We start from the raw sequence: 17,253 nt of genomic DNA, 5'->3' as shown, positions 1-17,253 counted from the left end.
AAACCAGTACAGCTATCCGATTTTGCAAACTCAGGCTTTGACATATTTGGAAGTAGCTTTTCATCCCGTGAAGTGTCAGTGGAATATCCTTTGTCCTGACTGATGCAGAGATTTCAGCTGCCTTCTCTTCTCTCTTCTTGCATCGAGCTCTATAGACTGTAGCAGGTGAAATCACAAACCCCCGAGATTATGACCTAGGCTTTGGGCAGCAGTATTGTATGAACTTGTTGCCTGGCACACCGACAGATTGAAACGGTCCCAGGTAGCAGTCAAGTTCTTGTGCCAGACAGCTTTCCGATTCTTGCATGTTGCTGCATGAAGATAGTAGGGAGATTTGGCTGGAGTCTGACTGACAAAGTCTGTGGAAGTCGCTGACATAGAGCTTGATTCCTCCAAAATGCCTGTCTCCTCCAACCTCCTTTCCTTTAAGTCTTTCTGTTTTCGCCGCAAGACGTCTGATTCGCGTTTCCTCTTTCTCTCCTTGACCTTGCCCATTACCATGTCGATACCAGCCATTGATGACTAGGATCTGTCTTCGCGCTGACTAATTAGGAACCGTTTATCTTTATCTGGAATGTTCATTCTCAGTGCCTTCGGGTGTGGCACATCGAATATCTCTCTCAGATCCACTTTGAAGAGATCCCGCTTCATCGTCTCCTTCTGACTGTCTCTGCTATTCTTCTTCAACTTCATATACCGGTACTCCTCATACAGTTTCTTCAGCTTCTTGATATGCCAAGCTTCATCAAATTGAGGAAGGTTGGCTCTTTTTCAGATTTAACTCACCTTGAAGATGGTTTCTTTTGCAGCTTCGGAAATTGTCTTTTTCTCTTCCACATGATTTTCTTTTTTTTTTTTTTTATATACTGAATGGAGGAAGGAAAAACAAAGGAAAAAAAAATAAGTCCATGTGCCTAAAGGCATCCTCCATTCATAAAATATTTATAACAACTGGATTTGAACTGAAGTGGATTAAATGTTTGTGGGAAACAACTCCCAGGAAGTGATTTCCAGAGAGTAGTAGTTCTGGGGATAAATGAATTTTGATAAGCAGAGGTTCTGCATTGCGGGGGAGAAAGTGTGAGTTCATGGGCACTCCCAGCTGCCCGAGTATTTCGGGAGAAATTATGAAGGGGAGGCACAATTGAAGCTAGTTCGTCAGAGCACTTACGGTAAAAATATCGATAAAATAATGCTAAAGAAGCAACATCTCTACGTACTGATAAAGGGGGAAGGTCCTGCATAATGGCACGATTATTGATTTATCTAAAGGCTTTATTTTGAATTTTGTCCAACTGCCTCAGTGCAACCGCTCCACATCCACTCCACAGTGGTGAATAGTATTCGATCTGAGAACGCACATGACTTTTGTATATTGTGGCCATCTGCTCGTCAGTGAAGAACTCACGAACTCTGTACATAAGTTCCAATTTTTTGGAAGCCTTTTTAGCAAGGGATTTAACATAAGCTGTCCAGAGAGTAACCGGCTCCCAGTTATATCTGGGTGTGACTTTCTGATCAGATAGACCGGTGATGCAATTCTGGTTACCATGCTCTCACTGTGAAAACAAAATAAGAAAAAATGAAATTAACGAGGGAAAATAAATTGTTACAAGTTTGTTTCAGATGATCTTATACAAAAAAATACAATATCTTTCTATCAGTGTCTACAGAGACATCACATTAGAAAAAGAGTGAAATTTTCAAGATATTAATAAAACTTTCACTTTTCAGCGACCGCTAAATATGTATCCATTTCAGTGAAACTTAGCCGGAAGTGTTTTCCCATAAAGTGGAAAAGAGCGAAGAGACCTTGTTCAAATTTTCGAAATTTATAAATTTCAAACACTCTATATTTAATATGTATATATATATATATATATATATATATATATATATATATATATATATATATATATATATATATATATATATATATATATATATATATATATATATATATATATATATATATATATATATATATATATGTATATATATATATATATATATATATATATATATATATATATATATATATATATATATATATATATATATATATATATCCATCATCCAATCTTACATTGCCCCATGAGGAGCGTAGGAGCCCTGGGGTAAGCAGTTGGTCCCGGCATTTAAGATGAGAGTGACCAGCCTCACTTATCCCTGAGTGGCATTACATGAGCAATCAACCCCAACCATCTCTTGGGTATAAACCTTCACCGGTTCAATCCGATTGGAGCGCAATAATTTCTCACTAAACCACCAGGCGCCAAAATTTGGTTATATGGTTACCACCCACCGTAGTAAATGGTTTCCTGGTGTACAGGAAGCCATTTGGCTTGTCACTCAGTGTAGAGTCACCCACAGGCAGAAGGAAGAGGAAAGAATGAAGGAATGAAAGACAGAAGAGGAAGTGAATAGTTACCCGTAGGCAGGACAAGGAAAGAATGAAGTAAAGGAAGACAGAAGAGGATGGAAGGAAAGAAGGGAGGAGAGGAAAGGACAGACACCCGACATCAGCACTACATCGAGTGAGTGGATGGTGAGAGCCCCTATCTATCTATCTATCTATCTATCTATCTATATTTATATATAGATAGATAGATAGATATAGATAGATAGATTTTTTATGTGAGGAAGAAGGAACCAAAGGCAATGCGCCCGCAAAACTGTTCCTTCCAAGAGAAAAACAAAATACAAGAGTATAGTCTATCTATCTATCTATTATCTATCTATCTATCTATCTATATATATATACATATACTATATATATATATATATATATATATATATATATCTTCATCTCATTTCATCAGCCGTTGTGGTGTCCACTGCAGGACCGGCCTATCCTGACCGAAGTGGGGATGATACAGCCAATGTATCTCTACCAAGTGGCTTAGGCTGTCTAGTAGAGATTGTATGTAGGGTGAGAAGTGCTTATAGGTGTAACTGTAGTGTTGTAGTGGCCTTGGATGTGTGTGTAGTCTGTGAACCAAATGTAATCAGTACGCGCAAGCCGACTGGGTGCAAGCACACTTTATAGTATGCAACTCTGGTTCAACCACAGCACCCTTTATGACCGCCAAGCAGTATGTGGCCAGAAGAACGATCCCAAAATTTATTACCCTGGCGGGGCACGAACCCTCGTTGTTCAGTGTACGAAAACGCACACTTTACCACTGTACCACAAAGGCTAAAAAAAAAAATGCATATATATATATATATATATATATATATATATATATATTAGATATAGGGGGTTTCCTACGTGACAAGTGGATTGGCAGAGGCTTAGTGCCTCTCCACGGAAAACAACTATAAATATGAACAAGAAGCCTTGGACCAGGACTGACCAACAGGTGACGACTAAGAAAAGAACAAAGGGCATGCTACGGATTGCGACATGGAACGTGACTGGTGCAAGTGATAAGGTGACAGAGAATGAGATTGTCCAGGTACTTGAGGGTGCAAAAGTGGATGTATGTGAATGAACTAAAACAATATGGAGAGGTGAGAGTGTGAGAGAGAAGGAGGTATGGATGGGGTATATGCGTGGGAGTGGGTGAAAATAAGAGGGCAAACGAGGGAGTGTGTAATGTGAGCAACAGATGGAAGGAGAGTATGAATCAGTTACCTCAAGGGTTGTGTGAATAAGACTGAAAGTTGGACTACAAATGTGAGCGATTGTGTGTGTGTACGCACCAACGCAAGATCATGCGAGCAGAGTTAGAGAAGAGTTAGGACAAGTGTGGAATCATGAATGGAAAAGTTTGAAAGGAATGAGAGTGTTTTTGATTGGAGGTATGAACGGAAAAGTAGGGAATGTGATGGTGGATGGAGTAGTTGGTGAGTGGGGTGTGCCTGCAGGGGTGGATGAGACTGGCAGTGCCTTAGTGGACATCTGTGCCGTGGGGGGGGGGGTGATGATGGCCAACACCCTCTTCGGACACAAAATGATCCACAGGTATACGTGACAGGTGATGAGTAGGGTGGGTAGTGAAATGAATGAACGGAAGTCATTGATGATCATATGTGTATGCATGAAAGGATGAGAAGGTGTGTAATGGATGCAAAAGCATATAGAGTTTGGGGGAGTAGACTTTCTGACAACCACTTGCTGGTGGTGAGAATCAAAGTCCAAATGAAATGGAGGAATAGAAGAAGGGAAGGACAGGAGGGAGTAATTCACACAAGGAGGGTGGAAATGTTACAAGAGGATGGAGAAAAGACAGAATATAAGAGAGAAGTGAAGAAGCGATTGGGTAAATATGGATTGGGGCAAATGAGGGATGTGGAAGGTATGTGCAAGATAATCACAGAGGAAAACTGTGCAGCATGTGAGGTGGTGTGTGGGATGAAGAGAAGACGGAAGGAGGTGCAAGGAACAGCATGGTGGAATGAAGAGGTGAGACAGACTGTGACATAAAAGAAGAAAGCATATAGTAAGTGGATGAGATATAGGGGTGCGGAAGAAGTTGAGAGACGGGAAAGAGTGTTATATGTACTGTAGAGAGGAAAAGAAAAATGAAAACATTAGTAAGAAAGAGTAAGAAGAGAGTGGATGAGGAATTTGGATGGAATTTGAGTGTAAAGTGGAGGGAATGTAAAAAAATGTTCCGGAAAGAGGTAAAGAGAGTTAGACAGGGTGTCAAAGAAGTTAGTCGGGGAGTGAGAGATAAGAATGGTAGAATACTAGTGGAGAAGGGAGAAAAAGAGAGCAGATGGAGAGAACACTTTAAGGACTTATTGAACATAGAGAATGAAAGTAATGCGAGTATAAGTGGCTGGGGAATGGCTGGGAGAAGGAGCGATGTGTGAAGAGACGAAGAAATCAGTAGGATGGAAGTTGTGGAAGCAATTAAGAAAGTCAAAATGGGGAAAGCCACAGGAATTGATGGAGTGTGTGGTGAAATGCAGAAACATTGAGGAGAAATAGGGGGAGGCAGTGGCTCAATCGGTAAAGAGGTGACCCACAGTCCTAACGGACCCAGGTTCAAATCCCCGCTGGGGCAAGAAACAGTTTAAGGATTTGAATTTCATTAAACCCCGCCGACAGGTCGTAAAAGTACCCACGCTACCAATACACCAGTTCTGTATGAGACAGCCCTAGCATGTATTGAATATGGATGGTAGGTGTTAGTGCCGAAATGGTGACATGTGGAGGTGTATGGTATGTAGGAGGACTGCTGGGCCTTGATAGCAGGCTGTGAAGCCTATGCCCAGAGTCGGCCACATTAAAGAAAAAAAAATGGATGTGGAAGATGTGAAGATCGGCCGGGAAGGAAGAAAGTCCCGGAGGATTGGAAGTCATGTATAATTATTCCCCAGTACAAAGGAAAAGGGGAAAATGAAGTGTGTGGTAAATATAAGAGCATTTGCCTTCTTAGTGTAATAGGAAAAGTATAGTGTAGAGATACTCATTGATAGAGTTTGGGAAATAACAGAGGGATTAGTTGGAGAAGAGCAGGGAGGTTTAAGGAAGGGAAGAGGTTGTGCAGATCAGATATTCATTCTTAGGTCTTTAGTGGAAAAGTTTCCAGAGAAGGGAAAGAAGTTGTATGCAACCTTCATGGATTTGGAGAAAGCATATGACAGGGTGGCTGGACAAGGATTGTGGGAAGTATTCAGAACATAAGGAGTAAATGGGAAGTTGTTGAATGCCGTGAAGAGTATTTATGAGGGTGCTAAGGCTGCAGTGCGTGTGGATAGTGAACTAAGTGAATTTTTCTATTTGAAGGTTGGATTAAAACAGGGATGTCTCATGTCTCCATAGTTGTTCAGTCTGTATATGCATAAGGTTATAAAAAAGATACAAGGTAGGGTAGTGGATGTTGGATTGGCCCTATTGAGAGAGGGCAAGTGTTGGGAAACTCGTTGTACTGTTGTTTGCAGATGATACTGTGTTGGTAAGTGAAAACGAAGGGGAGCTGCAAGGCTTGGTGGATGAGTTTGGGAGAGGATGTAAGAAATGGAATCTAAAGGTGAATGTAGGGAAGAGTAAAGTTATGGTCTTCCAGAGAAATGAAGTCAGTGCATGTACAATGAGGTTTGATGAGGAGGAAATGGAAAATGGAAGTTCATTTTAGTACTTGGGTAGTGTGATGAGTAAGAATGGAAGTTTAGAGGGTGAAGTGCTCGAAAGGGTACAAGGAAGAAAGCTTGCTGGTTCCTTGAACACAGTGAAAACAGGGATGTGAGTAGGGAAGTGAAAAAGCTACTGCATGACAGTATTGTGATACTAACTCTAACGTATGGAGTGAAGCTTGGACTTTGTTGGAGGGACAAAAGTCAAGAGTGAGAGCAGTGGAAATGAGTTATTTCAGAGGTGCATGTGGAGTCACATGTAGAGACAGACTGACAAATGAGGAAGTGAAGGAGCGTCATTGTGTGGATATGGATGTGATAGGAAGCGTTAGGAGGAACACACTGAGGTGGTTTGGCCATGTGGAGAGCATGGGAGAGTGAGAGACTTATGAGGAAAGTGCATGAGAGTGAGGTGGAGGGGGGAGAAGGAGAAGGAATCCAAGAATGAGGTGCAAGGATGGAGTGGAGAGGTATATGAGAGAAAGGATTGTGAGCTGGAAGCAGGGCAGTGAAATGGCGGGGGATAGGGCGACATGGAGGCGAACTGTTTATGACCACCCCTTACAGGATGAAGACGTCTGAGAATAGATAGACAGATACTTTTCTCAATTAGCTGATCCATTGTGAGTACAGTAGATGATCAGGAGTCGAATACCCGCTTCGGAATCCTGTCTGTTGTTTTTCCTCCAAATATGTTGGCATTCGGTTCGTATGGACTTTAATGAAGAATATGTAAATGACTAATAATTAGCTAATATATATATATATATATATATATATATATATATATATATATATATATATATATATATATATATAAATATATATATATATATATATATATATATATATATATATATATATATATAATATATATATATATATATATATATATATATATATATATATATATATATATATATATACACAGAAAAAGTCCATTAATCCGAACACTGATAATCTGGAAAGTCCAATAATACGATTTTTTGAAGAAGGCTGACAAAAACTTCAAAAGTAAAGAAAATCAAAATTAAAAAATTCATACTGGGCGCCAAATGCTCTGAAGTGCCGAGCGGTGTGGTCATGGATGTTTCATGGAAGGAAGCTTCTGTATACTTTGATAAACTGGTACATTTCGTTGAACAAAATAATCCTTACAATGGGACTGAGGTGATCAATTTCCATATCTTGCAAAATGAGTTCTACAAGAAACGTGCGCAGGCTGTCGGGCAGGCTAATATCTGTGACTGGCTGAAGTGCATGAGCAACCAGGCAGGTAAATCCACTGATGGTGTTTGGATGATTCGCCGTCAAGTCAATTCGCCCTCACAACAATAACAAGACAGTTTTCCGTCAGGACAATTTGCACCCTGGACGATTCCCTGTCATTCTATAAAGATATTTATTATTGATGAATTGATACTTTAATAACTAATTTTCATCGGGATCTGTCAAAGTCTATGTTCAGTTAATAGCATAGGCTTTGGATATCATTTATAAGTGGCACTTTTAGACAATAATTAACTTGTTTCTACCTCGCTGTACCTGACTTTGAATTATATTCTAGCATCACCCATACCTGTCTTCATTAATTTCCATTGGTGCTACAACATCCTGGGTATATTTTAAAACGACTCTGAAGAGGTAAAAGTATTCAAAAACTAGTGTACTTGCTAAATAAATTGATATGTAAATAAACGACGAGGAATCGTCCTGATGGGGAATCGTCCATATTTTGATGGCAAATTGTCTGACGGCGAAGTGTGATTTAACAATACGTGCATATTATTCTTAACCCTGCACTTACTCTAACTGGAGTTACCTGCCTACAACTACTGTTTTCAATATTACGCATCACTGGTGAGTTAAACAACCCATAACATCTCTTAATTTACCAATTACAGTTCGTGTTTTCAGTAACACATTATCAATAAAATATTTGCTTAATATGTAATGTTAATATGTGCCACACTGTATTATGAATGAATGAAAAGTGATCCACTCCGTAAAATTTCAGTTTAAACATGAAATTAAGTGTCTTAGCGGTCCCACCCAAAAATCCGAAAAATCTGATAATCCAAAAGATTCTCGGTCCACTGCCATTCGGATTAATGGACTTTTACTCTGTATATATATATATATATATATATATATATATATATATATATATATATATATATATATTGCGTCTGGGGGTTTTGTGTGTTATTAGGGAGCTCCAAATGGATTGACCTAACGAAGGTTTATTTCAAAGGAGTGGTTGGGATTTACTCCTCACGTAATGCCGCTCAGGGATGAGTGAGGCTGGTCACTCTCATCTTAAATATCAGGACCAACTTGCCTAGTCCCGGGCTCCTACGCTCCAAATGGGGAAACGTAGGATTGGATGATGAATGAATGAATATATAGCGGTATGTGGGTATATATATATATCTATATATATATATATATATATATATATATATATCTATATATATATATATCATATATATATATATATATATATATATATATATATATATATATATATATATATATATATATATATATATATATATTTTTCCTTTGTAATTTCCATAGGAATTTTTCTGTGATGCTTGGTGATCATTCTTACATTTTCTTGCTGGTTTTGGCTGGAGGATTCACAGGCGAGAGAGGCCTTCTTACTATGCTATCTTTATCTTCAGCTCATAGAATTAGATATCATAGATGAGTTTTCTTTGCAACAAAAATCCCCGTAAAAACCAGTAGGTCTCTTGCTGTTTTCCTTTTTTTGTACCCCTGTGTACTCTTATTCCACCTGCCACTTTCTATAACCTCCACCCTTTGAAAAGTAATCAACTATAGATCAAGTAAATTTTATAACTGCATCTGGGATATACGCGACTATAACGATGTTGTTTATTTCAGTTTTAGCGAGGGAAATTTTTAAAAACAAAACTATTTAATACAACTGCAGAAACCCGCAACATCTCATACCTCAAGTGCGGATGCTGATTCAGAAGTAGATGACGTGTGTGGATGCGGATGCAGATGCGGATGTTGACTTCAGTGAAACTGCGGATGGGGAAGCAGATGCGGACTGTAATTTTAATGCAGCTGCTCCGCAGATGCGATGTAGAGGCTGATGTCGTATACATCTATAGTGTGTTTTTTTTTTTCTTTTTAAGGTCATCGTAATAATTACTCACAATAAACTGTATAATGGAAGGCGAGCCTCCCTGTCCGGGAGTTTCTCTTTCTAGGGCTATGCAAAGGTGGGAGACCTGCAGAAGGATGCCTGTTATTATTGTTATTATTATTATTATTATTATTATTATTTAAATTTAGTATATGTCAGCCGTGGTTAGTTGATTTTTGACCCGTATCAGTGAGGCCCCTCTGCGATCCACTCTGAGGACAGAAATGGTTAGGGTGTTTGTCTGAGACGGTACATTTGTCAACTGATAACGCAGGTGTATTTCAGTTCCATTACTACTTGAATCTCTGAGGGACCAGTCTTGAAACACCTTTGTCACTGAGTTAGTGACTGACTTACTGAGGGACTGGCGTACAGCCTCCACGATAGTCTCAGGGGTCTCACTAGAACCCCCCCTCCTTTGCTGAACATACATATGTAACACCTTTAATACTAAACCTAAAGTTTTTTTTTTTATGCAAGGAAGAAGGAACCAAAGGCAAGGAGCCCACAAACTGTTCCTTCCAAGAAAAAAAAAAAAGTACAACGGAGATCCTTTCATTTCGAGATGTCTGGACACACTGCTTCTGAAAGGCTGGACATCATTGGAAGTAGGAAATACAGACAGGAGACAATTCCAGAGTTGATCTGTTGCATAAATGAAGGAGTTGGAGTAACGGGTAACTCTTCCATTAGAGAGTTGGACAGAAAAGGGATGAGAGTTTGTTGCTAGACGGGTGCTACGCACCCATCGTAGTGGTGGAGAGGTGAAGGGAGATAGTTCAGAGGAGCAGTGACCATTAAAATAGCGATAAAGAGATAAAGATACAACAGTACGGTGAAGAGACAGAGGTCGAAGGGAGCCAGTGAGAGGAGAGTTAATTGGAAGAAAAGTCTTTGACTCCACCTTGTTGAGAAGAGCTGTATGTGGGGAGCCTCCCCACACAGGAGTGCTGTACTCTACACAGGAGCTAAGTAAACTGGTGTATAAAGTCATCAACTGTGCAGGGGCAAAGAAGGTACGGAGTCGGCTTAGCACACCTAATCTCTTGGAAGCTGATTTACCAAGAGATATAATATGATCTTTCCAAGATTAATCCACAGAGAATTAAACCCCAGGCACAGTATGTTTAGAGATGATGCAGGATTGAGCTAGATATTATTAAACATTAATGGGTACTCCTGTGGAAGTTTTTGACAGGTTGATAGGTGTAGGAACTGAGTTATTGACGCATTAAATACAAGATTACTTTTACACCAGTCAGAGTTACGAGCCAAGTTAGACATTAGGTGTGCCATAGCCTCAACCCTTGTTTGTTTAAGTAACTGCTGAGATGGACACTGTGGGAAGTGAATGGAAATGTGAAGGTCGGAATCATCAGCTTGTGAGTGGATAGGGTTAGAAGTACAGCTTGGAAGGTCATTGATGAATAAAAGGAAGTGAGTTGGTGTTAGGACAGAGCCTGAGGAATACCACAATTGATAGATCTAGGAGGAGAACGGTGGCCGTCTACAACAGCAGATATAGAACGACCAGAAAGGAACCTAGAGATGAAGGCACAGATAGAAGGATAGAACCGTAAGAAGGCAATTTGGAAAATTATGGTTTATGCCAGGCTCGATCGAAAGCCTTTGAGATGTCAAGTGCAATGGCAAATCTTTCGCCAAAGTCCCGAAAGGAGGAGGCCAGGAGTCTGAAAGGTAGGTGAGAAGATTCCCAGTGAAGCGGCTCTGACTGAACTTGTACTGACGATGAGAAACAAGGATGTGATAGGAAAGATGCTTCAAAATAGTTTTAATTATTAATAGACTCGATAGCTTTTGATATACAGTATGTTAAAGCAAATGGGCGATAGTTAGAGGGCTGGGAATGGCCACCCTTCTTTGGGACAGGCAGAATGAGAGCAAACTTCCAGCAAGAAGGAAAGGAACATGTTGACAGACAAAGGCAAAAGAGTTTACCTAGGCATGATGTATGCACAGAAGCACAGATCTTCAGAACAACAGGAGGGACTCCATCTGGCCCATATGCTTTGTACATGTATTACTTGTCAAAAGGTAGTATTGCTTGACCTAACTGGGGGAAAATCAAGTTCTGTTTTTCTCTTCCACAATATTCACGTCTGTCATGTGTCCATCACCAGCACTCCTTTCCTTCTCTCCAGTCACCCTTCCTAACTCCACTTCCCTCTCTCTCACCCTGTTATGACTGGTGGGTAGAAAGTACGATAGTAAATCATCGCGGGGGGGGGGATTTTTTATCATCACATTTGTGCATTAAGGGTATTATCCAATTTTCGGCTGATATGATTTGGCATACATTCTAATGGTCTGCCTGTGGACAGCATGTCACTGAAAATCGCTGAGAACAGTTATTTGCTTTTGTCCGAGCAACAAGTATCAGTAACCTCAATAGTAGTAGCTACAGTGGAATTTAGAAGTAAATCACTTCTGGCATTTATTGCAAAGGATAAAAAAAGTGTTGGAAGGACCATTATGAAATGATATCGTAATGGTCTTGTTAATCCCAGGATAGAGTTAAAGTACATTTAGATAGTCATATTTTCAGAAAATCAGGAATATCAGTCTTTTGCGCTTCAGCTCCTGTGTTATGGAAAGTGATTACCAGATGGATTCCTACAGAGTTGACTTATGTAGGTCTCCATTCTACTGAGTGCTGTCCCAGCTACTGTTGGTATTATAACGCATAATAAAGGCTCTAGGTGTTTTTTATTTCCTCTGTGAACAGAACCTACACCAAGGCCAGCTGTATACAGACAACCCTCATATTCCCCAGGAATCCCCCTCGGCATAATGTTGGCTATGTCTATGGGAGGGTGGCTATGCAACACTGAGTTTTTGGGCGGATGGCCGTCTGTGTTCTATGTCTTTGGCGGGCTGGGTGTAGTGTGGGGACTGCCGTGGTTTCTGATGACTCACGATCTTCCAGAGCAGCACCCATCCATTACCTCCGCCGAACTCACCTACATCATCACCCACCGTACATACGTCAGCCAACGTAAGGTAAGTTACTATGTGTCAGGCAATATTATGGTGCTCAAAAACAGGGATGTACAGCCTGCAGTCTGCTGCCTGCATGCGGTTCTTTAGTAGCTTGTTGCGCTTCCATAAGCCTTCTGTATTCAAGTTGAAATACTTGAGATTTATATATATATATATATATATATATATATATATATATATATATATATATATATATATATATATATATGGCGCCTGGTGGTTAAGTGAGTAATTAAGGTGTTCCAATAGGATTGAGCAGGTCAAATCTAAACCCAAGAAGGGGTTGGGTTTTTTTGCACACTGATGATGAAACTAAGATTGCAAAAATTCTTCATATTTTCATAGTGTCAGTATTTATAACTTGATATGTACATACGATTCCTAAACTTTCTCCAGTTCCTATAAAAGAGAGCAAAATAATGATATTACTGTCAGTGATCGACTTGCAGTTAACAAATTTAAAGAGATGAAAACACCAGGAGCAGACAAAATATCACCGTGTGTGTTAATGGAACTACAGGATGAAATATCAGAGCCTTTGTCTGAACTTTTTAACTCATCATTAAAGAACAGTAAGGTGCCACATAAATGGAAGCTTGCAATCGTAACCCCAGTATTCAGAAGGTGCAACAGAGCACAACCAGAAATCTACCGCCCAATTGGTTTAACACCAGTGGTTTGCAAATTGCTTGAGAACTATTATCAGAGACAAGTTTGTGAAACATCTAGAAACAAACAATCTCATCACACATTCGCAATATGGTTTTCAGAATAATCGTTCTTGCATCATGAATCTCTTGGACTTTCTCAACGATATACTGAACATTTACGACGAGGCTAAATCTACGGATGTTCTCTACCTCGATTTTCAAAAGGCCTTCGACAAAGCTCCACACAAAAGGCTTCTTCTGAAGCTAAAGGCACATGGTTTCAGTGGCAGTGTGCTCTGCTGGATCAAAGATGAGCTCACAGGACGAAAACAAAGAGTAGCAATAAATGGAAGAGTCAGACTAGATAAACGTTGCAAGTGGAGTCCAACAATGATTTGAAACCAAACAAACAATGTAGAGAAGTGTAGAAAAAGAAAAATCAGTATATTGATTGGATTATTTTATCGGCAGAGCATTTGAATATAAATCTGATAACATTGTCCTTGCTTTGTATAATTCCTTAGCACAGCTACACTTGGCAGGTAAATCACTAAAATAAAAATATAATAATTTGGTTTTACGCTTGGTATCCCCGAAGGGCTAATGCGTTGCCCCTGGGTAGAGGACTTTTGGACTGGAGCGTGTAGCATTTTATGACCGGATACCCTTCCTGATGCCTACCAATGACCCTTGGGTGGATTCGATCCTCCGACCCTTCGGTCAGAGTGGAGCGCTCTAACCCACTGGGCCATGGCTGCTACAATCACTAAAATGTCTATTACTTTTTTATTATACTTTCTAGACAAGTAATTTTGGTGTCTAACCCCATGTTTTGGGGATCTAGGAATCCAATTAGCATATTTAAACTATAGTGAAGTGATTACACAACTGCGAAATCCAAGATGGCGGACCACTATGGAAGCCAGATTATGAAAATACGCGTCTCCTCCTTTATTCTTGCTTTACATATGGTATTTATTGCTAATCCCATGCTTTAGGGACCTATATATGCATCCCGACGCATGTTCTCCAAAAAACTCCACTGTTTTTTATCGAGCATTGGTTAAACCAGATGTTCTTAACCTGAAGGTGTGCCCCATAGGGGGACGCGAGTAATTTTCATGGGGGCGCAAGTCCTGGGAAAATGTAGGAATTTCTATAATTATTTTTGTAATTAGCTTAACAAGATCGTGGCTAATATCTTGATGATTATGGAAAAATACAAAAGCACCACCTTCACTAGTTTTAGATTTCTTTGATAGACATAATACACTCAGTTTTCCAATATTTTTCATTGTTTTAACCCCTACACCGCGGGCATGTTTACCGATGTTTTGCGTGTGCCGCGGGGTTATTCAGGCTCTGACAGACTCTCAAAAAATATTTGCCAAAAATCAATTATTAGTCCTAGAGTATTAAAATTATATATGCTTATTGTACATACCTTCAGCTTTCTCCTGGAATGTTTGTTGAGCCTTCGTCAGTTACCGTAGGACTTGTGGAGACCTCTGAAGTTGGGTAACGAAGTCTCCACTTTACACTTCCCGACAACCCGTAATATGATTACCACAGCCAGATATTAACACTATAAACACTACTTTATGATTTTCAAGTAGTTTGGGATCCATACTCCAAAAAAAAAAACACTGTGAAAGCAATGAAAATTATGAGCGCGTCTGACCGCCGCACTTGCGCTAGTTCGCTCTTGGTACTCTGTCATTTATTATTCATAAAACCCCTCACACTTTATATTTCTATTACTATATAACACTTATATATATCTACAGTCTTTATCCATAAGTTTCCTTCAGTAGTATTAGTTTATTGTCACTGTAGGGATTCAATTTCTTTCAGTAAAATACGTAGCATTCACTTTCTCGTCCTGTATACTAGCATTGAGAGTGAATGTCACTTTCATCTTCACTCTCATAACTCATAGTATTCAGACATGCTATAGCGAAACTTTCACTTTCATTACTCCTAGGGTATATACTCGTATTCTTATAATACTACTCATTTACATTTCTATTTACGTTCTCTATTTTATTTACGTTATTTACATTTCTATTTTATTTACACTGTGTTATGCACTGTCACTTGAAGTAACTTATAAAACTATTTTCCATTGTTCACGTATATTTACATTCATTACTTTCACTTGCTGTTTACACATTATTTACAATTCCACTTGCACTGTTTTACTCAATAGAAAGATCGTAGTCACTCTTTTATCAATTGTCAACCATTTACCTCTTTCCACACGAGGTTTCGTAGGGGGTAAAGGTCACAGGGCCCTTTGCATGGGGGTGAAAAAAGGCCCTAAAGTCAGCAAGAGGATGAGCCGTACCTCCTCTTCGGAAGATGAGAGAGAACTGATAAAGGAGGGCCGGCGTGGGTTGAGGCCTACTTAGGGGTTATTCAGTACTACCAACGTAGCTCTTGAAACAGCTATGTATTTCACTGAAATGATTGGCAGGAAATCTAGACAATACATTATAAATTAGGTAGTTCCAGGTGAATGTAAATATCACTTAGGCTTCTCCCTTCCCTCCTTATATGTATATTTATTACGAAAATAGATTATATGACATATTTCAAGGGGGAAAAAAACAGCGAAAATTAGCGAACGAGTGCATGTGAGGTGTTGTCAGGTGATAATTAGCCAATTCCAGGTGTATGGCACTCTCACTTACCTTATTTCTTTCTTGTATATATTATTTGGTATAAGAATAGGGCATAGGGCTTATTTCAATGGATGAAATCAGTGAAAAATTCCAGGGAAGATTTACTTAGCGTAGCACGGCTGGGCAGGCGGGAGGATAGTGTAATGGAGGGGGGGTAGGGAGGGGAGTCAAGAACGGGGAGAAATGGCTAAATTGTCAACAATGGATGGGAGTACAGATGAGATTAGGAGTGCTGACTAGTGTTGGACATTGGCAGTACTGATAGATGATACAAGCCCCCACTTGGAAGCCTGGGTGAATTCAAAATAACACAGAATCACAAAAGCGACGCCCCGCGGTATGATCCCTTGCTCCCAAGCGTCACGAAAGTGACGCCCCGCGGTTAAGGGGTTAACTACTAATTTAATGTGCCAGACATTTAGAAAATCTCCAAACGGGCAAGATTAGCTGAATTCGAAGTTTTTCATGTAATTTCCTCGCAAAAATTGAGTTTGTCAATATTTGGCATGACTTAAGTTGTTGGCATATTTCACTGGGAGGCACCTGGCCGCCAGTTGCTTCTTTCAGATATTTCTTCAGTCGAGCCTGTTGAGGTGTGTTTTATCTCAGTTGTTATACTTACCTAAAAATAGTTTTGGCGGCCCTAAAGATTATTGGTGCATTGTGAACACGCTTGTGCTGCTTTGCTTCTTATTCAAATGTTTTTAATTCCGACTGTATTTTTCGCAGTAGTTGTTGGTGCTTAAAATCATGTGTGGTGGTTATAACGATGTTGTGTTTATGATCATGATATGGTGTTTATTGTAATGTTGTGGTGTTTGTTAATAATCACGAGGTGGTGTTTATGATCATGTAACGGTACTTATGAGCATGTGATTTTCGTTGTCTGATTATTTATTTTACTCTTCTATTGATTTATGTTCTAACTTTGACTCCATGGTTATTTACTGAATATTTATTGACCCATGATAACCTTCGCTTTTGCATCTTCTCAGGACTGGCCATGAGTGATAGCTGGGTAAACCAAGAGACCCGCCTCATTTGTTATTAAGATTTAGATGCTTCTGATGTGGTGGAAGTTCGGCAGAAGGGTGCTGATGGGATCAACAGTGCAGGCATGCGAAGAGGGAATGATGTAGTCGTTTCAGCTGGTGAAAAAGTACACTTACAATGTCGAAAGCTGTACGTCAGTCCAAAAGATACTAAAAACCAAGAAGCAATGAAAGTTGAACCACCAAAGAGAAATACCAGAGTATCATCCGTTCCTGGCAACAGCCAAATGGATTGCCCTTTCTGTGGGATTACAGTAACACCAGGAAGTGCGGGCTTTAGTCATGTAAAGGCCGATACATTCGTGAAGACCATTCTTGAGTGTTGTGACAGTCATTCTGATGAATGGGCCTCCACTGTGAGAGACAAGATGGGATTTAGTTCTTCATATAAAGAAATATTATGTTTTGAGAAGAACGCAGCAGTTTCAGTTGCTCCAGACATGTTGCCGGATGACACTGATTTGCTGGACATAACACTTCTTTTCGCTGGGGACAATGCTGACCACAGTATCCTTACCATTGATGGGAGGGAAACTTTCGACGGAATGTGGATCATAGTAGCACTCACACCAGAA

General features: G+C 39.7%; 1 protein-coding gene across 1 annotated transcript in view; it reads left to right on the top strand.

The window, feature by feature from the left end:
* LOC145405333 (putative inorganic phosphate cotransporter) overlaps window positions 1-17,253 on the top strand; it is a 416,371-nt gene that overhangs the window by 260,890 nt on the left and 138,228 nt on the right. The window contains exon 5 of the mRNA XM_080276745.1: window positions 12,066-12,292. Within this exon, the coding sequence (XP_080132871.1) occupies window positions 12,066-12,292 (227 nt within the window). The remainder of the gene's footprint in view (window positions 1-12,065; window positions 12,293-17,253) is intronic.

The sequence above is a fragment of the Coenobita brevimanus genome, chromosome 66, assembly GCF_032717465.1.
Source record: "Coenobita brevimanus isolate Jiangsu-jjx chromosome 66, ASM3271746v2, whole genome shotgun sequence".
NCBI classification, from domain to species: Eukaryota; Metazoa; Arthropoda; class Malacostraca; order Decapoda; family Coenobitidae; genus Coenobita; species Coenobita brevimanus.
Note: the sequence above shows the minus strand (reverse complement) of the source record. Positions and strands in the feature narration are given on the sequence as shown.